Raw genomic sequence first — 21,036 nt, 5'->3', positions numbered from 1 at the left:
ATCGCCAAAGAAAGCCGCAGTGGCTGCTAAGAAACCCAAGGCAAAAACTGCAGCTGCAGCCAAGAAATAAAGAAGAGAGCACTAGGACATTGAAGATTGTCGTGCACAAGTTTCAAGACTATGAAATTTGTTATTTAACAAAGCCCTTTTCAGGGCTACTAATTTTATATAAAAAGAGAAATGAGTTTTCAAGTTACATATGTTCATTACGAGATGACTTTTATGACTATAACAGAATCGTATTTTTCACAGTCAGGTAGCTAAATAAGCATTCGACAGGTAGCAAAAGTAAAATCCTAAAAAGGGTAAACGTAAGAAACTCAACCTTTCGACAACACGCAATACCTCTGTAGTGCTTCCTCACTTATGAAGTTCTCTGTTCGCATTAAACCAAAAAAGTACAGTCCCGTCTCGGTTGAAAATTTGTAAATGCTGGTATAACGCCGTATTTTTAGGTATACGAACTTCAGGTATACCGTATGCACTATTATTACTATATATTATATTTATATACATATATTTGAATTTCAACTCTTTGGATAGGTAATTTGTGGCCCTGAAAAGGGCCTTTTACTTTAGTGTATGTAGGTTGTGCAAAGAAATCGAATTACTTCGAGCTCGTGTACTTGGTGACAGCCTTGGTTCCCTCACTGACAGCGTGCTTGGCCAATTCTCCGGGCAGCAAGAGACGGACAGCGGTTTGGATTTCCCGACTGGTGATAGTCGAGCGCTTGTTGTAGTGAGCCAAACGGGAGGCCTCGGCAGCAATGCGCTCGAAAATGTCGTTCACAAAGCTGTTCATGATGCTCATTGCCTTCGATGAGATACCGGTGTCAGGATGGACCTGCTTCAGCACTTTGTAGATGTAGATGGCATAGCTTTCCTTCCTCTTGCGCTTCTTCTTCTTGTCATTCTTGGTGATATTCTTCTGCGCTTTGCCAGCCTTCTTGGCTGCCTTTCCACTAGTCTTGGGCGGCATTTTTCAAATTCACTTTCAAAATTCACTTCACTGATATTTTGCTAGAGATCCAAAACACGTCCAATTTATACTTTTATTGTAGCAACGCTTTCCGTTAGACGAGCTCTCACGCGACCGGTTATTCAGCAGCAGCTGTCATCCCTTAACGGAACGAGTAGGTAGCTGGAAAAGTATAAATAGCTGGCAATGGTTGCATGTGGCAACAATATTCGAGTTTTGTGTGTGAAACAGTGAAATAACAAATAATAATAAAAATGTCTGGTCGTGGTAAAGGTGGCAAAGTTAAGGGAAAGGCAAAGTCTCGTTCCAACCGCGCTGGTCTTCAGTTCCCCGTTGGCCGTATTCACCGTCTGCTTCGCAAGGGCAACTATGCCGAGCGTGTTGGTGCTGGTGCTCCTGTGTACTTGGCTGCTGTGATGGAGTACTTGGCCGCTGAAGTTTTGGAGTTGGCTGGTAACGCAGCCCGTGACAACAAGAAGACTAGGATTATCCCTCGTCATCTGCAATTGGCCATCCGCAACGATGAGGAGTTGAACAAACTGCTTTCGGGTGTCACCATTGCCCAGGGCGGTGTTTTGCCTAATATTCAGGCTGTTCTCTTGCCCAAGAAGACTGAAAAGAAGGCTTAAATTCAAATTTAAACTCGCATATAACACAAATCAACTAAAAGCCAAAACGTCCTTTTCAGGACGACCAAATATTTATTAAAGAGAATCATTTTTTTAATATACATACATACTTAAGTAATTATATTGATATTCGTTCAGAAATGCTGTATTGAGTATCTTCACATGAGCAAAGAATCTACACTGCTCACGTGGTACAGTTGTGTCAAAAAGTGTCTTAAAATGTCGATTTTCACATAAGCAAAGTATTTGCACTGTACACGAGGTACAGTTGTGTCGAAAAGTATCGTAAAATGTTTAACACGCTGCATCGGTAAACTATGTACAATTTTTTTTTGAGGATTTTTTACACAATACTAAATAATAAAAAATTTAGGGAAAAAGTTAAAAGCCATTTTAATATATTTACAAGTCGGCGTGTAAAAACAATTTATTTATTTGTATAGTAGAATTTAACTGGGGCAATCTGGATGAAATTGAGGGAATTATTCTTTCTATCTACAATTTTTAGTGCCGTGTTAGTTTCGTTTTCATTTTATTTAATAATTAAAATATATTGATTATCTTCTCTTTTAGTGAATGTTTTGGTGGTCCTGAAAAGGACCGATTGATGTGGGTTTTGAGTTTGCACTTTGTAGTAGATACAAATTTTCTTAGCCGCCGAAACCGTACAGAGTGCGGCCTTGCCTCTTCAGAGCGTACACAACATCCATGGCTGTGACTGTCTTCCTCTTGGCGTGTTCGGTGTATGTGACTGCATCACGGATAACGTTTCCAAGAAAACCTTCAGCACACCACGAGTTTCCTCATAAATAAGACCAGAGATGCGCTTCACACCGCCACGACGAGCTAGACGACGGATAGCTGGCTTCGTGATACCCTGGATGTTATCACGCAACACTTTGCGATGACGCTTGGCGCCACCTTTTCCCAAGCCCTTGCCACCTTTACCACGACCAGTCATTTTACACTTTTAATATTTTACTTTACACTCAACGAAGTCAGAAAGATACTGTTGTTCGGTCCGACTCAAACGCCTCTATTTATACTCAAAGATACAAAAACCAGAAAGAGTCAGCAATATGTATCTACGTGCTGCTCACACACTGGAATGGCAACAACCCGATCGCTCGTTCTCGTTCTCGCTCGGCAACCCACCACCAGTTTTACTATAAATACGAGAGCCGAGTCGCTTCGTCCGATTATTGTGTTTTTAACATTTGCTGTGTGAAGTGAAAATTGTGAAATAAAAATGGCTCGTACTAAGCAGACTGCTCGTAAATCGACCGGAGGCAAGGCGCCTCGTAAGCAGCTGGCAACTAAGGCGGCTCGTAAGAGTGCTCCAGCCACCGGCGGTGTGAAGAAGCCTCATCGTTATCGCCCCGGAACTGTTGCCCTGCGTGAGATCCGTCGTTACCAGAAGAGCACAGAGTTGCTGATCCGCAAGCTGCCTTTCCAGCGCTTGGTGCGTGAAATTGCTCAGGATTTCAAGACCGATCTGCGTTTCCAGAGCTCTGCTGTGATGGCACTGCAGGAAGCTAGTGAAGCCTACTTGGTTGGCCTGTTCGAAGATACTAACTTGTGCGCTATCCATGCCAAGCGTGTCACCATCATGCCGAAAGATATCCAGCTGGCCAGACGTATTCGTGGCGAACGTGCTTAAATTGTGACAACGTTGTGCGTTGTGCTTGACAAGCATCAAATTATCAAACAAATCGGTCCTTTTCAGGACCACAATTTTATTGAAAGAAGATTTACATTTTTCTTTAGAATTACTTCAGAATTCTATTAAAATATTGTACAAATTAAAAATAAAGAATAGGGCGAGTTTGGTAAATTGATACTATTGTATCTACATTTATATTAAATAAATCTTAGATAATTAAAAAAAGCGCATGCTATGCTGTCAAAGTGTGGTTTTATTTCCCAAGCAATATGCAGTACAAAGAAAAATACATTTCAATCCAGAGACAAGATCCAGAGAAGATAGAAGAAGAAGATACATTGCATTAAATAATTTAATCTTTTATTATAGATCAGTGTATATGAATAAAATAAAACATTTAAATTAACAATATTAAGATTAATAATACGAGGCCGTAAATATTATTTGCATTACGCTCTTCATATGTTGAATGTTATGTATCTGTTAGTACTTACTTTGTACTCTCCAATTGTAAAGACGGTTTTATACGAATAAAATGCATATTTAAATGATAGATTTTTGTAGATATTATACAAATCGATAAGAAAATGATATTAAACAAGTAATATATTTAAAAATTCTATTTTTTACATTTATTTCTATTTTTTCATATCAATTTTCAATAGCTTCTAACCATATGAGGTCGCTTGGTTTTCACTGTACATGGTCAAGTTTGAACCAAAATTAAAAATATGAGCAATAAATTATATTTCTATTAAATAATACATTTAAAAACATAATTGTTCAAAGAACTTGTTTTCAGACTCAAGTATTGTATTTTTATTGTTTTTATATTTATAAATTGAGTTTTTATATAATAATTGTTTTTGTGTAGACACAAAGTTGAATTTAAGTTGAAATTTTAAACACAGTGAGTAATTGTAGATAAATGCAATTAATTGTATATGGTTGGTCGAATATTTAAGCAAATATTTCGATACATCATTATTACAATATCATATTATTAACTATAGTAAATATTAAATAAAGTATAGGTTAGTGGCAAACTTGTTTGGCGGAAACGTTCACTGCTCTAAACATTCGCGTTGCGCCTTTCTACTCGATTCTCACAAAATCGGGTGACCAACTCATTTCAACCGCCAACTGTAAATTCAGTTAAGATTCATTTTAGTGTGAAAGTAAAGCAAAACAAAGTGAAGTGAAACATGTCAGACTCCGCAGTTGCAACATCCGCATCTCCCGTGGCTGCCCCACCAGCTACTCCCGCATCTGAGAAGAAGGTGGCTGCTAAGAAAGCAGCATCCGCATCGAAGGTGAAGAAGCCGGCAGTTCCACCATCACATCCTCCAACTCAGCAAATGGTGGACGCATCAATCCTGAACCTTAAGGAACGTGGTGGCTCGTCGCTTATGGCAATCAAGAAGTACATCAGTGCCACATACAAGTGCGATGCCCAGAAATTGGCACCATTCATTAAGAAGTACCTGAAGAGCGCTGTTGCCAGTGGAAAACTTATCCAAGCTAAGGGCAAGGGCGCATCTGGTTCATTCAAATTGTCTGCATCTGCCAAAAAGGAGCCGAAGCCAAAAGCTAAGGCTTCCTCAGTGGAAAAGAAACCGAAGAAGGTCGCTGCCTCAGCAGCAGCAGCTAAGAAGAAGGCTGCCGGCACCAAGGCCAAGAAAGCAGCAGGGTCCGCTGAGAAGAAACCAAGCAAAGCTGTAGCAACCAAGAAGACCGCTGAGAAGAAGAAGACTGAGAAAGCCAAGGCTAAGGAGGCCAAGAAGAGTGGTACAGTAAAGGCTAAGCCCACAACAGCAAAGGCGGCGCCCAAATCGAGTGCTGCGAAGGCAAAAGCACCAAAGCCCAAGACCGCAACTGCCAAGCCGAAGCCAAAGAAGGCAGCAGCGGCGGCAGCGTCGCCAAAGAAAGCCGCAGTGGCTGCAAAGAAACCCAAGGCAAAAACTGCAGCTGCAGCCAAAAAATAAGAAGCGAGCACAAGGACATTGAAAATTGTCGTGCACAAATTTCAAGACTATGAAATTTGTTATTTAACAAAGCCCTTTTCAGGGCTACAAATCTTATATCAAAAGAGAAATGAGTTTTCAAGTTACATATGTTACATTATGAGATGACTTTTACGATGATAACAGATACTTTAAAGCGTGAGTCAGGTAGCTAAATAACAAATTCTTCGAACCCAAAAGTAAAATACCCAAAAAGGGTATAGCAACAAAAGTAACCTTTCTATGGCGCGCAATACATTTAACATGCTTCCACTTTTATGAAGTTCTCTGTTCTCATTAAACTAAAAAAGTACAGTCCCATCTCGGTTGAAAATTTATAAATGCTGGTGAAATGCCGTATTTATTTATTAAAAACTAGGCGAACTTCTAGTATATACCGTCATTAAGCACTATTATTACTATACTATTCATATTTATACTATTTACATATATTTGAATTTTAACTCTTTGGATAGGTAATTTGTGGCCCTGAAAAGGGCCTTTTACTTTTTGTATGTAGGTTGTGCAAAGAAATCGAATTACTTCGAGCTCGTGTACTTGGTGACAGCCTTGGTTCCCTCACTGACAGCGTGCTTGGCCAATTCTCCAGGCAGTAAGAGACGGACAGCGGTTTGGATTTCCCGACTGGTGATAGTCGACCGCTTGTTGTAGTGAGCCAAACGGGAGGCCTCGGCAGCAATGCGCTCGAAAATGTCGTTCACAAAGCTGTTCATGATGCTCATTGCCTTCGATGAGATACCGGTGTCAGGATGGACCTGCTTCAGCACTTTGTAGATGTAGATGGCATAACTTTCCTTCCTCTTGCGCTTCTTCTTCTTGTCGTTCTTGGTGATGTTTTTCTGCGCTTTGCCAGCCTTCTTGGCTGCCTTTCCACTAGTCTTGGGCGGCATGATTCAAATTCAAATTCACTTTCAAAATTCACTTCACAGTTATTTTGCTAGGGATCCGAAACACACCCAATTTATACTTTTATTGTAGCAACGCTTTCCGTTAGACGAGCTCTCATCGAAACCGGTTATCAGCAGCAGCTGTCATCCCTTAACGGAACGAGTAGGTAGCTCCGAAAAGTATAAATAGCTGGCAATGAATTCATGTGGCAACAATATTCGAGTTTTGTGTGTGAAACAGTGAAGTTAGAAATAATAAATAAAAATGTCTGGTCGTGGTAAAGGTGGCAAAGTTAAGGGAAAGGCAAAGTCTCGTTCCAACCGCGCTGGTCTTCAGTTCCCCGTTGGCCGTATTCACCGTCTGCTTCGCAAGGGCAACTATGCCGAGCGTGTTGGTGCTGGTGCTCCTGTGTACCTGGCTGCTGTGATGGAATACTTGGCTGCTGAAGTTTTGGAGTTGGCTGGTAACGCAGCCCGTGACAACAAGAAGACTAGGATTATCCCTCGTCATCTGCAATTGGCCATCCGCAACGATGAGGAGTTGAACAAACTGCTTTCGGGTGTCACCATTGCCCAGGGCGGTGTTTTGCCTAATATTCAGGCTGTTCTCTTGCCCAAGAAGACTGAAAAGAAGGCTTAAATTCAAATTTAAACTCGCATATAACACAAATCAACTAAAAGCCAAAACGTCCTTTTCAGGACGACCAAATATTTATTAAAGAGAATCATTTTTTTAATATACATACATACTTAAGTAATTATATTGATATTCGTTCAGAAATGCTGTATTGAGTATCTTCACATGAGCAAAGAATCTACACTGCTCACGTGGTACAGTTGTGTCAAAAGTGTGTCTTAAAATGTCGATTTTCACATAAGCAAAGTATTTGCACTGTACACGAGGTACAGTTGTGTCGAAAAGTATCGTAAAATGTTTAACACGCTGCATCGGTAAACTATACAATTTTTTTTTGAGGATTTTTTACACAATACTAAATAATAAAAAATTTAGGGAAAAAGTTAAAAGCCATTTTAATATATTTACAAGTCGGCGTGTAAAAACAATTTATTTATTTGTATAGTAGAATTTAACTGGGGCAATCTGGATGAAATTGAGGGAATTATTCTTTCTATCTACAATTTTTAGTGCCGTGTTAGTTTCGTTTTTCATTTTATTTAATAATTAAAATATATTGATTATCTTCTCTTTTAGTGAATGTTTTGGTGGTCCTGAAAAGGACCGATTGATGTGGGTTTTGAGTTTGCACTTTGTAGTAGATACAAATTTTCTTAGCCGCCGAAACCGTACAGAGTGCGGCCTTGCCTCTTCAGAGCGTACACAACATCCATGGCTGTGACTGTCTTCCTCTTGGCGTGTTCGGTGTATGTGACTGCATCACGGATAACGTTTTCCAAGAAAACCTTCAGCACACCACGAGTTTCCTCATAAATAAGACCAGAGATGCGCTTCACACCGCCACGACGAGCTAGACGACGGATAGCTGGCTTCGTGATACCCTGGATGTTATCACGCAACACTTTGCGATGACGCTTGGCGCCACCTTTTCCCAAGCCCTTGCCACCTTTACCACGACCAGTCATTTTACACTTTTAATATTTTACTTTACACTCAACGAAGTCAGAAAGATACTGTTGTTCGGTCCGACTCAAACGCCTCTATTTATACTCAAAGATACAAAAACCAGAAAGAGTCAGCAATATGTATCTACGTGCTGCTCGCACGCTGGCACGCTGGCATGGCAACAACCCGATCGCTCGTTCTCGTTCGGCAACCCACCACCAGTTTTACTATAAATACGAGAGCCGAGTCGCTTCGTCCGATTATTGTGTTTTTAACATTTGCTGTGTGAAGTGAAAATTGTGAAATAAAAATGGCTCGTACTAAGCAGACTGCTCGTAAATCGACCGGAGGCAAGGCGCCTCGTAAGCAGCTGGCAACTAAGGCGGCTCGTAAGAGTGCTCCAGCCACCGGCGGTGTGAAGAAGCCTCATCGTTATCGCCCCGGAACTGTTGCCCTGCGTGAGATCCGTCGTTACCAGAAGAGCACAGAGTTGCTGATCCGCAAGCTGCCTTTCCAGCGCTTGGTGCGTGAAATTGCTCAGGATTTCAAGACCGATCTGCGTTTCCAGAGCTCTGCTGTGATGGCACTGCAGGAAGCTAGTGAAGCCTACTTGGTTGGCCTGTTCGAAGATACTAACTTGTGCGCTATCCATGCCAAGCGTGTCACCATCATGCCGAAAGATATCCAGCTGGCCAGACGTATTCGTGGCGAACGTGCTTAAATTGTGACAACGTTGTGTGCGTTGTGCTTGACAAGCATCAAATTATCAAACAAATCGGTCCTTTTCAGGACCACAATTTTATTGAAAGAAGATTTACATTTTTCTTTAATTACTTCAGATTATATTAAAATATTGTACAAATTAAAAATAAAGAATAGGGCGAGTTTGGTAAATTGATACTATTGTATCTACATTTATATTAAATAAATCTTAGATAATAAAAAAAGCGCATGTCTATGCTGTTCAAGTGTGGTTTTATTTTCCCAAGCAATATGCAGTACAAAGAAAAATACATTTCAATCCAGAGACAAGATAGAAGAAGAAGATACATTACATTAAATAATTTAATCTTTTATTATAGATCAGTGTATATGAATAAAATAAAACATTTAAATTAACAATATTAAGATTAATAATACGAGGACGTAAATATTTATTAAATTTATTTTGCATTACGCTCTTCATATGTTGAATGTTATGTATCTGTTAGTACTTACTTTGTACTCTCCAATTGTAAAGACGGTTTTATACGAATAAAATGCATATTTAAATGATAGATTTTTGTAGATATTATACAAATCGATAAGAAAATGATATTAAACAAGTAATATATTTAAAAATTCTATTTTTTACATTTATTTCTATTTTTTCATATCAATTTTCAATAGCTTCTAACCATATGAGGTCGCTTGGTTTTCACTGTACATGGTCAAGTTTGAACCAAAATTAAAAATATGAGCAATAAATTATATTTATATTAAATAATACATTTAAAAACATAATTGTTCAAAGAACTTGTTTTCAGACTCAAATATTGTATTTTTATTGTTTTTATATTTATAAATCGAGTTTTTATATGATAATTGTTTTTGTGTAGACACAAAGTTGAATTTAAGTTGAAATTTTAAACACAGTGAGTAATTGTAGATAAATGCAAATTATTGTATATGGTTGGTCGAATATTTAAGCAAATATTTCGATACATCATTATTACAATATCATATTATTAACTATAGTAAATATTAAATAAAGTATAGGTTAGTAGCAAACTTGTTTGGCGGAAACGTTCACTGCTCTAAACATTCGCGTTGCGCCTTTCTACTCGATTCTCACAAAATCGGGTGACCAACTCATTTCAACCGCCAACTGTAAATTCAGTTAAGATTCATTTTAGTGTGAAAGTAAAGCAAAACAAAGTGAAGTGAAACATGTCAGACTCCGCAGTTGCAACATCCGCATCTCCCGAGGCTGCCCCACCAGCTACTCCCGCATCTGAGAAGAAGGTGGCTGCTAAGAAAGCAGCATCCGCATCGAAGGTGAAGAAGCCGGCAGTTCCACCATCACATCCTCCAACTCAGCAAATGGTGGACGCATCAATCCTGAACCTTAAGGAACGTGGTGGCTCGTCGCTTATGGCAATCAAGAAGTACATCAGTGCCACATACAAGTGCGATGCCCAGAAATTGGCACCATTCATTAAGAAGTACCTGAAGAGCGCTGTTGCCAGTGGAAAACTTATCCAAGCTAAGGGCAAGGGCGCATCTGGTTCATTCAAATTGTCTGCATCTGCCAAAAAGGAGCCGAAGCCAAAAGCTAAGGCTTCCTCAGTGGAAAAGAAACCGAAGAAGGTCGCTGCCTCAGCAGCAGCAGCAGCTAAGAAGAAGGCTGCCGGCACCAAGGCCAAGAAAGCAGCAGGGTCCGCTGAGAAGAAACCAAGCAAAGCTGTAGCAACCAAGAAGACCGCTGAGAAGAAGAAGACTGAGAAAGCCAAGGCTAAGGAGGCCAAGAAGAGTGGTACAGTAAAGGCTAAGCCCACAACAGCAAAGGCGGCGCCCAAATCGAGTGCTGCGAAGGCAAAAGCACCAAAGCCCAAGACCGCAACTGCCAAGCCGAAGCCAAAGAAGGCAGCGGCGGCAGCATCGCCAAAGAAAGCCGCAGTGGCTGCAAAGAAACCCAAGGCAAAAACTGCAGCTGCAGCCAAGAAATAAGAAGCGAGCACAAGGACATTGAAGATTGTCGTGCACAAGTTTCAAGACTATGAAATTTGTTATTTAACAAAGCCCTTTTCAGGGCTACTAATTTTATATAAAAAGAGAAATGAGTTTTCAAGTTACATATGTTACATTATGAGATGACTTTTACGATGATAACAGATACTTTAAAGCGTGAGTCAGGTAGCTAAATAAAAAATTCTTCGAACCCAAAAGTAAAATACCCAAAAAGGGTATAGCAACAAAAGTAACCTTTCTATGGCGCGCAATACATTTAACATGCTTCCACTTTTATGAAGTTCTCTGTTCTCATTAAACTAAAAAAGTACAGTCCCATCTCGGTTGAAAATTTATAAATGCTGGTGAAATGCCGTATTTATTTATTAAAAACTAGTCGAACTTCTAGGTATACCGTCATTAAGCACTATTATTACTATTCATATTTATACTATTTACATATATTTGAATTTTAACTCTTTGGATAGGTAATTTGTGGCCCTGAAAAGGGCCTTTTACTTTTTGTATGTAGGTTGTGCAAAGAAATCGAATTACTTCGAGCTCGTGTACTTGGTGACAGCCTTGGTTCCCTCACTGACAGCGTGCTTGGCCAATTCTCCAGGCAGTAAGAGACGGACAGCGGTTTGGATTTCCCGACTGGTGATAGTCGACCGCTTGTTGTAGTGAGCCAAACGGGAGGCCTCGGCAGCAATGCGCTCGAAAATGTCGTTCACAAAGCTGTTCATGATGCTCATTGCCTTCGATGAGATACCGGTGTCAGGATGGACCTGCTTCAGCACTTTGTAGATGTAGATGGCATAGCTTTCCTTCCTCTTGCGCTTCTTCTTCTTGTCGTTCTTGGTGATGTTTTTCTGCGCTTTGCCAGCCTTCTTGGCTGCCTTTCCACTAGTCTTGGGCGGCATGATTCGAATTCAAATTCACTTTCAAAATTCACTTCACAGTTGTTTTGCTAGGGATCCGAAACACACCCAATTTATACTTTTATTGTAGCAACGCTTTCCGTTAGACGAGCTCTCAACGTGACCGGTTATCAGCAGCAGCTGTCATCCCTTAACGGAACGAGTAGGTAGCTCGGAAAAGTATAAATAGCTGGCAATGAATTCATGTGTCCACAATATTCGAAATTTGTGTGTGAAACAGTGAAGTTAGAAATAATAAATAAAAATGTCTGGTCGTGGTAAAGGTGGCAAAGTTAAGGGAAAGGCAAAGTCTCGTTCCAACCGCGCTGGTCTTCAGTTCCCCGTTGGCCGTATTCACCGTCTGCTTCGCAAGGGCAACTATGCCGAGCGTGTTGGTGCTGGTGCTCCTGTGTACCTGGCTGCTGTGATGGAATACTTGGCCGCTGAAGTTTTGGAGTTGGCTGGTAACGCAGCCCGTGACAACAAGAAGACTAGGATTATCCCTCGTCATCTGCAATTGGCCATCCGCAACGATGAGGAGTTGAAACAAACTGCTTTCGGGTGTCACCATTGCCCAGGGCGGTGTTTTGCCTAATATTCAGGCTGTTCTCTTGCCCAAGAAGACCGAAAAGAAGGCTTAAATTCAAATTTAAACTCGCATATAACACAAATCAACTAAAACCCCAAAACGTCCTTTTCAGGACGACCAAATATTTATTAAAGAGAATCATTTTTTTAATATACATACATACTTAAGTAATTATATTGATATTCGTTCAGAAATGCTGTATTGAGTATCTTCACATGAGCAAAGAATCTACACTGCTCACGTGGTACAGTTGTGTCAAAAAGTGTCTTAAAATGTCGATTTTCACATAAGCAAAGTATTTGCACTCTGTACACGAGGTACAGTTGTGTCGAAAAGTATCGTAAAATGTTTAACACGCTGCATCGGTAAACTATACAATTTTTTTTTGAGGATTTTTTTACACAATACTAAATCAATAAATAAATTTTAGGAAAAAGTTTAAAAGCCATGTTTAAATATATTTACAAGTCGGCGTGTAAAAACAATTATTTATTTGTATAGTAGAATTTAACTGGGGCAATCTGGATGAAATTGAGGGAATTATTCTTTCTATCTACAATTTTTAGTGCTGTGTTAGTTTCGTTCATTTTTATTTAACAATTAAAATATATTGATTATCTTCTCTTTTAGTGAATGTTTTGGTGGTCCTGAAAAGGACCGATTGATGTGGATTTTAAGTTTGTATTTTGTAGTAGATACAAATTTTCTTAGCCGCCGAAACCGTACAGAGTGCGGCCTTGCCTCTTCAGAGCGTACACAACATCCATGGCTGTGACTGTCTTCCTCTTGGCGTGTTCGGTGTATGTGACTGCATCACGGATAACGTTTTCCAAGAAAACCTTCAGCACACCACGAGTTTCCTCATAAATAAGACCAGAGATGCGCTTCACACCGCCACGACGAGCTAGACGACGGATAGCTGGCTTCGTGATACCCTGGATGTTATCACGCAACACTTTGCGATGACGCTTGGCGCCACCTTTTCCCAAGCCCTTGCCACCTTTACCACGACCAGTCATTTTACACTTTTAATATTTTACTTTACACTCACGAAGTCAGAAAGATACTGTTGTTCGGTCCGACTCAAACGCCTCTATTTATACTCAAAGATACAAAAACCAGAAAGAGTCAGCAATATGTATCTACGTGCTGCTCACACACTGGAATGGCAACAACCCGATCGCTCGTTCTCGTTCTCGCTCGGCAACCCACCACCAGTTTTACTATAAATACGAGAGCCGAGTCGCTTCGTCCGATTATTGTGTTTTTAACATTTGCCGTGTGAAGTGAAAATTGTGAAATAAAAATGGCTCGTACTAAGCAGACTGCTCGTAAATCGACCGGAGGCAAGGCGCTCGTAAGCAGCTGGCAACTAAGGCGGCTCGTAAGAGTGCTCCAGCCACCGGCGGTGTGAAGAAGCCTCATCGTTATCGCCCCGGAACTGTTGCCCTGCGTGAGATCCGTCGTTACCAGAAGAGCACAGAGTTGCTGATCCGCAAGCTGCCTTTCCAGCGCTTGGTGCGTGAAATTGCTCAGGATTTCAAGACCGATCTGCGTTTCCAGAGCTCTGCTGTGATGGCACTGCAGGAAGCTAGTGAAGCCTACTTGGTTGGCCTGTTCGAAGATACTAACTTGTGCGCTATCCATGCCAAGCGTGTCACCATCATGCCGAAAGATATCCAGCTGGCCAGACGTATTCGTGGCGAACGTGCTTAAATTGTGACAACGTTGTGCGTTGTGCTTGACAAGCATCAAATTATCAAACAAATCGGTCCTTTTCAGGACCACAAATTTTATTGAAAGAAGATTTACATTTTTCTTTATAATTGCTTCAGTATATTATTAAAATAATGTACAAATTAAAAATAAAGAATAGGGCGAGTTTGGTAAAATTGATACTATTGTATCTACATTTATATTAAATAAATCTTAGATAATAAAAAAAGCGCATGCTATGCTGTCAAAGTGTGGTTTTATTTCCCAAGCAATATGCAGTACAAAGAAAAATACATTTCAATCCAGAGACAAGATAGAAGAAGAAGATACATTACATTAAATAATTTAATCTTTTATTATAGAACAGTGTATATGAATAAAATAAAACATTTAAATTAACAATATTAAGATTAATAATACGAGGACGTAAATATTTATTAAATTTATTTTGCATTACGCTCTTCATATGTTGAATGTTATGTATCTGTTAGTACTTACTTTGTACTCTCCAATTGTAAAGACGGTTTTATACGAATAAAATGCATATTTAAATGATAGATTTTTGTAGATATTATACAAATCGATAAGAAAAATGATATTAAACAAGTAATATATTTAAAAATTCTATTTTTTACATTTATTTCTATTTTTTCATATCAATTTTCAATAGCTTCTAACCATATGAGGTCGCTTGGTTTTCACTGTACATGGTCAAGTTTTGAACCAAAAATTAAAAATATGAGCAATAAATTATATTTCTATTAAATAATACATTTAAAAACATAATTGTTCAAAGAACTTGTTTTCAGACTCAAGTATTGTATTTTTATTGTTTTTATATTTATAAATTGAGTTTTTATATAATAATTGTTTTTGTGTAGACACAAAGTTGACTTTAAGTTGAAATTTTAAACACAGTGAGTAATTGTAGATAAATGCAATTAATTGTATATGGTTGGTCGAATATTTAAGCAAATATTTCGATACATCATTATTACAATATCATATTATTAACTATAGTAAATATTAAATAAAGTATAGGTTAGTGGCAAACTTGTTTGGCGGAAACGTTCACTGCTCTAAACATTCGCGTTGCGCCTTTCTACTCGATTCTCACAAAAATCGGGTGACCAACTCATTTCAACCGCCAACTGTAAATTCAGTTAAGATTCATTTTAGTGTGAAAAGTAAAGCAAAACAAAGTGAAGTGAAACATGTCAGACTCCGCAGTTGCAACATCCGCATCTCCCGTGGCTGCCCCACCAGCTACTCCCGCATCTGAGAAGAAGGTGGCTGCTAAGAAAGCAGCATCCGCATCGAAGGTGAAGAAGCCGGCAGTTCCACCATCACATCCTCCAACTCAGCAAATGGTGGACGCATCAATCCTGAACCTTAAGGAACGTGGTGGCTCGTCGCTTATGGCAATCAAGAAGAAGTACATCAGTGCCACATACAAGTGCGATGCCCAGAAATTGCACCATTCATTAAGAAGTACCTGAAGAGCGCTGTTGCCAGTGGAAAACTTATCCAAGCTAAGGGCAAGGGCGCATCTGGTTCATTCAAATTGTCTGCATCTGCCAAAAAGGAGCCGAAGCCAAAAGCTAAGGCTTCCTCAGTGGAAAAGAAACCGAAGAAGGTCGCTGCCTCAGCAGCAGCAGCTAAGAAGGCTGCCGGCACCAAGGCCAAGAAAGCAGCAGGGTCCGCTGAGAAGAAACCAAGCAAAGCTGTAGCAACCAAGAAGACCGCTGAGAAGAAGAAAACTGAGAAAGTCAAGGCTAAGGAGGCCAAGAAGAGTGGTACAGTAAAAGCTAAGCCCACAACAGCAAAGGCGGCGCCCAAATCGAGTGCTGCGAAGGCAAAAGCACCAAAGCCCAAGACCGCAACTGCCAAGCCGAAGCCAAAGAAGGCAGCAGCGGCGGCAGCGTCGCCAAAGAAAGCCACAGTGGCTGCAAAAAGAAACCAAGGCAAAAACTGCAGCTGCAGCCAAAAAATAAGAAGCGAGCACAAGGACATTGAAAATTGTCGTGCACAAATTTCAAGACTATGAAATTTGTTATTTAACAAAGCCCTTTTCAGGGCTACAAATCTTATATCAAAAGAGAAATGAGTTTTCAAGTTACATATGTTACATTATGAGATGACTTTTACGATGATAACAGATACTTTAAAGCGTGAGTCAGGTAGCTAAATAACAAATTCTTCGAAACCAAAAGTAAAATACCCAAAAAGGGTATAGCAACAAAAGTAACATTTCTATGGCGCGCAATACATTTAACATGCTTCCACTTTTATGAAGTTCTCTGTTCTCATTAAACTAAAAAAAGTACAGTCCCATCTCGGTTGAAAATTTATAAATGCTGGTGAAATGCCGTATTTATTTATTAAAAACTAGGCGAACTTCTAGGTATATCGTCATTAAGCACTATTATTACTATTCATATATTATACTATTTACATATATTTGAATTTTAACTCTTTGGATAGGTAATTTGTGGCCATGAAAAGGGCCTTTTACTTTTTGTATGTAGGTTGTGCAAAGAAATCGAATTACTTCGAGCTCGTGTACTTGGTGACAGCCTTGGTTCCCTCACTGACAGCGTGCTTGGCCAATTCTCCAGGCAGTAAGAGACGGACAGCGGTTTGGATTTCCCGACTGGTGATAGTCGACCGCTTGTTGTAGTGAGCCAAACGGGAGGCCTCGGCAGCAATGCGCTCGAAAATGTCGTTCACAAAGCTGTTCATGATGCTCATTGCCTTCGATGAGATACCGGTGTCAGGATGGACCTGCTTCAGCACTTTGTAGATGTAGATGGCATAACTTTCCTTCCTCTTGCGCTTCTTCTTCTTGTCGTTCTTGGTGATGTTTTTCTGCGCTTTGCCAGCCTTCTTGGCTGCCTTTCCACTAGTCTTGGGCGGCATGATTCAAATTCAAATTCACTTTCAAAATTCACTTCACAGTTATTTTGCTAGGGATCCGAAACACACCCAATTTATACTTTTATTGTAGCAACGCTTTCCGTTAGACGAGCTCTCATCGAAACCGGTTATCAGCAGCAGCTGTCATCCCTTAACGGAACGAGTAGGTAGCTCCGAAAAGTATAAATAGCTGGCAATGAATTCATGTGGCAACAATATTCGAGTTTTGTGTGTGAAACAGTGAAGTTAGAAATAATAAATAAAAATGTCTGGTCGTGGTAAAGGTGGCAAAGTTAAGGGAAAGGCAAAGTCTCGTTCCAACCGCGCTGGTCTTCAGTTCCCCGTTGGCCGTATTCACCGTCTGCTTCGCAAGGGCAACTATGCCGAGCGTGTTGGTGCTGGTGCTCCTGTGTACCTGGCTGCTGTGATGGAATACTTGGCTGCTGAAGTTTTGGAGTTGGCTGGTAACGCAGCCCGTGACAACAAAAAGACTAGGATTATCCCTCGTCATCTGCAATTGGCCATCCGCAACGATGAGGAGTTGAACAAACTGCTTTCGGGTGTCACCATTGCCCAGGGCGGTGTTTTGCCTAATATTCAGGCTGTTCTCTTGCCCAAGAAGACTGAAAAGAAGGCTTAAATTCAAATTTAAACTCGCATATACACACAAATCAAACTAAAACCCAAAACGTCCTTTTCAGGACGACCAAATATTTATTAAAGAGAATCATTTTTTTAATATACATACATACTTAAGTAATTATATTGATATTCGTTCAGAAATGCTGTATTGAGTATCTTCACATGAGCAAAGAATCTACACTGCTCACGTGGTACAGTTGTGTCAAAAAGTGTCTTAAAATGTCGATTTTCACATAAGCAAAGTATTTGCACTGTACACGAGGTACAGTTGTGTCGAAAAGTATCGTAAAATGTTTAACACGCTGCATCGGTAAACTATACAATTTTTTTTTGAGGATTTTTTACACAATACTAAATAATAAAAAATTTAGGGAAAAAGTTAAAAGCCATTTTAATATATTTACAAGTCGGCGTGTAAAAACAATTTATTTATTTGTATAGTAGAATTTAACTGGGGCAATCTGGATGAAATTGAGGGAATTATTCTTTCTATCTACAATTTTTAGTGCCGTGTTAGTTTCGTTTTCATTTTATTTAACAATTAAAATATATTGATTATCTTCTCTTTTAGTGAATGTTTTGGTGGTCCTGAAAAGGACCGATTGATGTGGGTTTTGAGTTTGCACTTTGTAGTAGATACAAATTTTCTTAGCCGCCGAAACCGTACAGAGTGCGGCCTTGCCTCTTCAGAGCGTACACAACATCCATGGCTGTGACTGTCTTCCTCTTGGCGTGTTCGGTGTATGTGACTGCATCACGGATAACGTTTTCCAAGAAAACCTTCAGCACACCACGAGTTTCCTCATAAATAAGACCAGAGATGCGCTTCACACCGCCACGACGAGCTAGACGACGGATAGCTGGCTTCGTGATACCCTGGATGTTATCACGCAACACTTTGCGATGACGCTTGGCGCCACCTTTTCCCAAGCCCTTGCCACCTTTACCACGACCAGTCATTTTACACTTTTAATATTTTACTTTACACTCAACGAAGTCAGAAAGATACTGTTGTTCGGTCCGACTCAAACGCCTCTATTTATACTCAAAGATACAAAAACCAGAAAGAGTCAGCAATATGTATCTACGTGCTGCTCACACACTGGAATGGCAACAAACCCGATCGCTCGTTCTCGCTCTCGCTCGGCAACCCACCACCAGTTTTACTATAAATACGAGAGCCGAGTCGCTTCGTCCGATTATTGTGTTTTTAACATTTGCCGTGTGAAGTGAAAATTGTGAAATAAAAATGGCTCGTACTAAGCAGACTGCTCGTAAATCGACCGGAGGCAAGGCGCCTCGTAAGCAGCTGGCAACTAAGGCGGCTCGTAAGAGTGCTCCAGCCACCGGCGGTGTGAAGAAGCCTCATCGTTATCGCCCCGGAACTGTTGCCCTGCGTGAGATCCGTCGTTACCAGAAGAGCACAGAGTTGCTGATCCGCAAGCTGCCTTTCCAGCGCTTGGTGCGTGAAATTGCTCAGGATTTCAAGACCGATCTGCGTTTCCAGAGCTCTGCTGTGATGGCACTGCAGGAAGCTAGTGAAGCCTACTTGGTTGGCCTGTTTCGAAGATACTAACTTGTGCGCTATCCATGCCAAGCGTGTCACCATCATGCCGAAAGATATCCAGCTGGCCAGACGTATTCGTGGCGAACGTGCTTAAATTGTGACAACGTTGTGCGTTGTGCTTGACAAGCATCAAATTATCAAACAAATCGGTCCTTTTCAGGACCACAATTTTATTGAAAGAAGATTTACATTTTTCTTTATAATTACTTCAGAATTATATTAAAATATTGTACAAATTAAAAATAAAGAATAGGGCGAGTTTGGTAAATTGATACTATTGTATCTACATTTATATTAAATAAATCTTAGATAATAAAAAAGCGCATGCTATGCTGTCAAAGTGTGGTTTTATTTCCCAAGCAATATGCAGTACAAAGAAAAATACATTTCAATCCAGAGACAAGATAGAAGAAGAAGATACATTACATTAAATAATTTAATCTTTTATTATAGAACAGTGTATATGAATAAAATAAAACATTTAAATTAACAATATTAAGATTAATAATACGAGGACGTAAATATTTATTAAATTTATTTTGCATTACGCTCTTCATATGTTGAATGTTATGTATCTGTTAGTACTTACTTTGTACTCTCCAATTGTAAAGACGGTTTTATACGAATAAAATGCATATTTAAATGATAGATTTTTGTAGATATTATACAAATCGATAAGAAAATGATATTAAACAAGTAATATATTTAAAAATTCTATTTTTTACATTTATTTCTATTTTTTCATATCAATTTTCAATAGCTTCTAACCATATGAGGTCGCTTGGTTTTCACTGTACATGGTCAAGTTTGAACCAAAATTAAAAATATGAGCAATAAATTATATTTCTATTAAATAATACATTTAAAAACATAACTGTTCAAAGAACTTGTTTTCAGACTCAAGTATTGTATTTTTATTGTTTTTATATTTATAAATTGAGTTTTTATATAATAATTGTTTTTGTGTAGACACAAAGTTGAATTTAAGTTGAAATTTTAAACACAGTGAGTAATTGTAGATAAATGCAATTAATTGTATATGGTTGGTCGAATATTTAAGCAAATATTTCGATACATCATTATTACAATATCATATTATTAACTATAGTAAATATTAAATAAAGTATAGGTTAGTGGCAAACTTGTTTGGCGGAAACGTTCACTGCTCTAAACATTCGCGTTGCGCCTTTCTACTCGATTCTCACAAAATCGGGTGACCAACTCATTTCAACCGCCAACTGTAAATTCAGTTAAGATTCATTTTAGTGTGAAAGTAAAGCAAAACAAAGTGAAGTGAAACATGTCAGACTCCGCAGTTGCAACATCCGCATCTCCCGTGGCTGCCCCACCAGCTACTCCCGCATCTGAGAAGAAGGTGGCTGCTAAGAAAGCAGCATCCGCATCGAAGGTGAAGAAGCCGGCAGTTCCACCATCACACATCCTCCAACTCAGCAAATGGTGGACGCATCAATCCTGAACCTTAAGGAACGTGGTGGCTCGTCGCTTATGGCAATCAAGAAGTACATCAGTGCCACATACAAGTGCGATGCCCAGAAATTGGCACCATTCATTAAGAAGTACCTGAAGAGCGCTGTTGCCAGTGGAAAACTTATCCAAGCTAAGGGCAAGGGCGCATCTGGTTCATTCAAATTGTCTGCATCTGCCAAAAAGGAGCCGAAGCCAAAAGCTAAGGCTTCCTCAGTGGAAAAGAAACCGAAGAAGGTCGCTGCCTCAGCAGCAGCAGCTAAGAAGAAGGCTGCCGGCACCAAGGCCAAGAAAGCAGCAGGGTCCGCTGAGAAGAAACCAAGCAAAGCTGTAGCAACCAAGAAGACCTCTGAGAAGAAGAAGACTGAGAAAGCCAAGGCTAAGGAGGCCAAGAAGAGTGGTACAGTAAAGGCTAAGCCCACAACAGCAAAGGCGGCGCCCAAATCGAGTGCTGCGAAGGCAAAAGCACCAAAGCCCAAGACCGCAACTGCCAAGCCGAAGCCAAAGAAGGCAGCAGCGGCGGCAGCGTCGCCAAAGAAAGCCGCAGTGGCTGCAAAGAACCCAAGGCAAAAACTGCAGCTGCAGCCAAAAAATAAGAAGCGAGCACAAGGACATTGAAAATTGTCGTGCACAAATTTCAAGACTATGAAATTTGTTATTTAACAAAGCCCTTTTCAGGGCTACAAATCTTATATCAAAAGAGAAATGAGTTTTCAAGTTACATATGT

General features: G+C 39.8%; 14 protein-coding genes and 3 pseudogenes across 17 annotated transcripts in view; 9 read left to right on the top strand and 8 right to left on the bottom strand.

Annotated features, from left to right (window-relative positions):
- Positions 1-1,029, bottom strand: part of LOC117564295 (histone H2B) — a 20,567-nt gene extending 19,538 nt beyond the window's left edge. For all 4 annotated transcript variants that reach the window (XM_052003057.1, XM_052003056.1, XM_052003055.1 and 1 more), the window contains exon 1: positions 589-1,029. In XM_052003057.1, the coding sequence (XP_051859017.1) occupies positions 608-979 (372 nt within the window). In that variant the 5' untranslated portion in view covers positions 980-1,029 and the 3' untranslated portion in view covers positions 589-607. The remainder of the gene's footprint in view (positions 1-588) is intronic.
- LOC117563576 (uncharacterized) overlaps positions 1-3,336 on the top strand; it is a 4,927-nt gene extending 1,591 nt beyond the window's left edge. Inside the window, exons 2-5 of the mRNA XM_052002183.1 lie at positions 1,062-1,133; positions 1,253-1,572; positions 1,747-1,799; positions 2,839-3,336. Of these exons, the coding sequence (XP_051858143.1) occupies positions 1,062-1,133; positions 1,253-1,572; positions 1,747-1,799; positions 2,839-3,268 (875 nt within the window). The 3' untranslated portion in view covers positions 3,269-3,336. The remainder of the gene's footprint in view (positions 1-1,061; positions 1,134-1,252; positions 1,573-1,746; positions 1,800-2,838) is intronic.
- Positions 1,234-1,682, top strand: LOC117564285 (histone H2A). The gene has a single exon (XM_034242984.2). The coding sequence runs from the start codon at positions 1,234-1,236 to the stop codon at positions 1,606-1,608; it is 375 nt and encodes a 124-aa protein (XP_034098875.1). The 3' UTR covers positions 1,609-1,682.
- Positions 2,187-2,628, bottom strand: LOC117564300 (histone H4-like; annotated as a pseudogene).
- A 1,094-nt stretch (positions 3,337-4,430) lies between the features above and the next one.
- On the top strand, positions 4,431-5,339 carry LOC117564273 (histone H1-like). Its single transcript, XM_034242975.2, has one exon. The coding sequence runs from the start codon at positions 4,477-4,479 to the stop codon at positions 5,254-5,256; it is 780 nt and encodes a 259-aa protein (XP_034098866.1). The 5' UTR covers positions 4,431-4,476; the 3' UTR covers positions 5,257-5,339.
- Positions 5,340-5,763: 424 nt separating this feature from the next.
- LOC117564288 (histone H2B) lies at positions 5,764-6,240 on the bottom strand. The gene has a single exon (XM_034242987.2). It carries the CDS (start codon positions 6,183-6,185, stop codon positions 5,814-5,816), a length of 372 nt encoding a protein of 123 aa, XP_034098878.1. The 5' UTR covers positions 6,186-6,240; the 3' UTR covers positions 5,764-5,813.
- Positions 6,241-6,389: 149 nt separating this feature from the next.
- Positions 6,390-6,898, top strand: LOC117564283 (histone H2A). Its single transcript, XM_034242981.2, has one exon. The coding sequence runs from the start codon at positions 6,448-6,450 to the stop codon at positions 6,820-6,822; it is 375 nt and encodes a 124-aa protein (XP_034098872.1). The 5' UTR covers positions 6,390-6,447; the 3' UTR covers positions 6,823-6,898.
- Positions 6,899-7,409: 511 nt separating this feature from the next.
- Positions 7,410-7,837, bottom strand: LOC117564301 (histone H4). Its single transcript, XM_034242998.2, has one exon. It carries the CDS (start codon positions 7,782-7,784, stop codon positions 7,473-7,475), a length of 312 nt encoding a protein of 103 aa, XP_034098889.1. The 5' UTR covers positions 7,785-7,837; the 3' UTR covers positions 7,410-7,472.
- Positions 7,838-9,648: 1,811 nt separating this feature from the next.
- Positions 9,649-15,776, top strand: LOC117564272 (histone H1-like; annotated as a pseudogene).
- On the top strand, positions 9,655-10,556 carry LOC117564274 (histone H1-like). Its single transcript, XM_034242976.2, has one exon. It carries the CDS (start codon positions 9,694-9,696, stop codon positions 10,471-10,473), a length of 780 nt encoding a protein of 259 aa, XP_034098867.1. The 5' UTR covers positions 9,655-9,693; the 3' UTR covers positions 10,474-10,556.
- On the bottom strand, positions 10,975-11,459 carry LOC117564292 (histone H2B). Its single transcript, XM_034242990.2, has one exon. It carries the CDS (start codon positions 11,394-11,396, stop codon positions 11,025-11,027), a length of 372 nt encoding a protein of 123 aa, XP_034098881.1. The 5' UTR covers positions 11,397-11,459; the 3' UTR covers positions 10,975-11,024.
- Positions 11,624-12,106, top strand: LOC117564287 (histone H2A-like). The gene is given in 2 exon segments (XM_034242986.2): positions 11,624-11,937; positions 11,939-12,106. Coding segments are annotated over 2 exon segments (375 nt in total). The 5' UTR covers positions 11,624-11,658; the 3' UTR covers positions 12,035-12,106.
- LOC117564299 (histone H4) lies at positions 12,630-13,027 on the bottom strand. The gene has a single exon (XM_034242997.2). It carries the CDS (start codon positions 12,999-13,001, stop codon positions 12,690-12,692), a length of 312 nt encoding a protein of 103 aa, XP_034098888.1. The 5' UTR covers positions 13,002-13,027; the 3' UTR covers positions 12,630-12,689.
- Positions 15,777-16,196: 420 nt separating the features above from the next.
- LOC117564293 (histone H2B) lies at positions 16,197-16,673 on the bottom strand. Its single transcript, XM_034242991.2, has one exon. It carries the CDS (start codon positions 16,615-16,617, stop codon positions 16,246-16,248), a length of 372 nt encoding a protein of 123 aa, XP_034098882.1. The 5' UTR covers positions 16,618-16,673; the 3' UTR covers positions 16,197-16,245.
- A 145-nt stretch (positions 16,674-16,818) lies between these two features.
- On the top strand, positions 16,819-17,271 carry LOC117564286 (histone H2A). The gene has a single exon (XM_034242985.2). The coding sequence runs from the start codon at positions 16,880-16,882 to the stop codon at positions 17,252-17,254; it is 375 nt and encodes a 124-aa protein (XP_034098876.1). The 5' UTR covers positions 16,819-16,879; the 3' UTR covers positions 17,255-17,271.
- Positions 17,272-17,842: 571 nt separating this feature from the next.
- Positions 17,843-18,273, bottom strand: LOC117564298 (histone H4). The gene has a single exon (XM_034242996.2). It carries the CDS (start codon positions 18,214-18,216, stop codon positions 17,905-17,907), a length of 312 nt encoding a protein of 103 aa, XP_034098887.1. The 5' UTR covers positions 18,217-18,273; the 3' UTR covers positions 17,843-17,904.
- Positions 18,274-20,077: 1,804 nt separating this feature from the next.
- LOC117564275 (histone H1-like) lies at positions 20,078-20,973 on the top strand (annotated as a pseudogene).
- Positions 20,974-21,036: the final 63 nt, after the last annotated feature.

This window comes from Drosophila albomicans, chromosome 2L, assembly GCF_009650485.2.
Source record: "Drosophila albomicans strain 15112-1751.03 chromosome 2L, ASM965048v2, whole genome shotgun sequence".
Taxonomy (NCBI): Eukaryota; Metazoa; Arthropoda; class Insecta; order Diptera; family Drosophilidae; genus Drosophila; species Drosophila albomicans.
The sequence above is the reverse complement of the archived record's forward strand: the minus strand, read 5'-3'. Positions and strand labels throughout refer to the sequence as shown.

Coding starts and splice junctions, on each gene's coding strand:
- LOC117564285 (XM_034242984.2), top strand. CDS start 1,234: ATGTCTGGTCGTGGTAAAGGTGGCAAAGTTAAGGGAAAGGCAAAGTCT.
- LOC117564273 (XM_034242975.2), top strand. CDS start 4,477: ATGTCAGACTCCGCAGTTGCAACATCCGCATCTCCCGTGGCTGCCCCA.
- LOC117564288 (XM_034242987.2), bottom strand. CDS start 6,185: ATGCCGCCCAAGACTAGTGGAAAGGCAGCCAAGAAGGCTGGCAAAGCG.
- LOC117564283 (XM_034242981.2), top strand. CDS start 6,448: ATGTCTGGTCGTGGTAAAGGTGGCAAAGTTAAGGGAAAGGCAAAGTCT.
- LOC117564301 (XM_034242998.2), bottom strand. CDS start 7,784: ATGACTGGTCGTGGTAAAGGTGGCAAGGGCTTGGGAAAAGGTGGCGCC.
- LOC117564274 (XM_034242976.2), top strand. CDS start 9,694: ATGTCAGACTCCGCAGTTGCAACATCCGCATCTCCCGAGGCTGCCCCA.
- LOC117564292 (XM_034242990.2), bottom strand. CDS start 11,396: ATGCCGCCCAAGACTAGTGGAAAGGCAGCCAAGAAGGCTGGCAAAGCG.
- LOC117564299 (XM_034242997.2), bottom strand. CDS start 13,001: ATGACTGGTCGTGGTAAAGGTGGCAAGGGCTTGGGAAAAGGTGGCGCC.
- LOC117564293 (XM_034242991.2), bottom strand. CDS start 16,617: ATGCCGCCCAAGACTAGTGGAAAGGCAGCCAAGAAGGCTGGCAAAGCG.
- LOC117564286 (XM_034242985.2), top strand. CDS start 16,880: ATGTCTGGTCGTGGTAAAGGTGGCAAAGTTAAGGGAAAGGCAAAGTCT.
- LOC117564298 (XM_034242996.2), bottom strand. CDS start 18,216: ATGACTGGTCGTGGTAAAGGTGGCAAGGGCTTGGGAAAAGGTGGCGCC.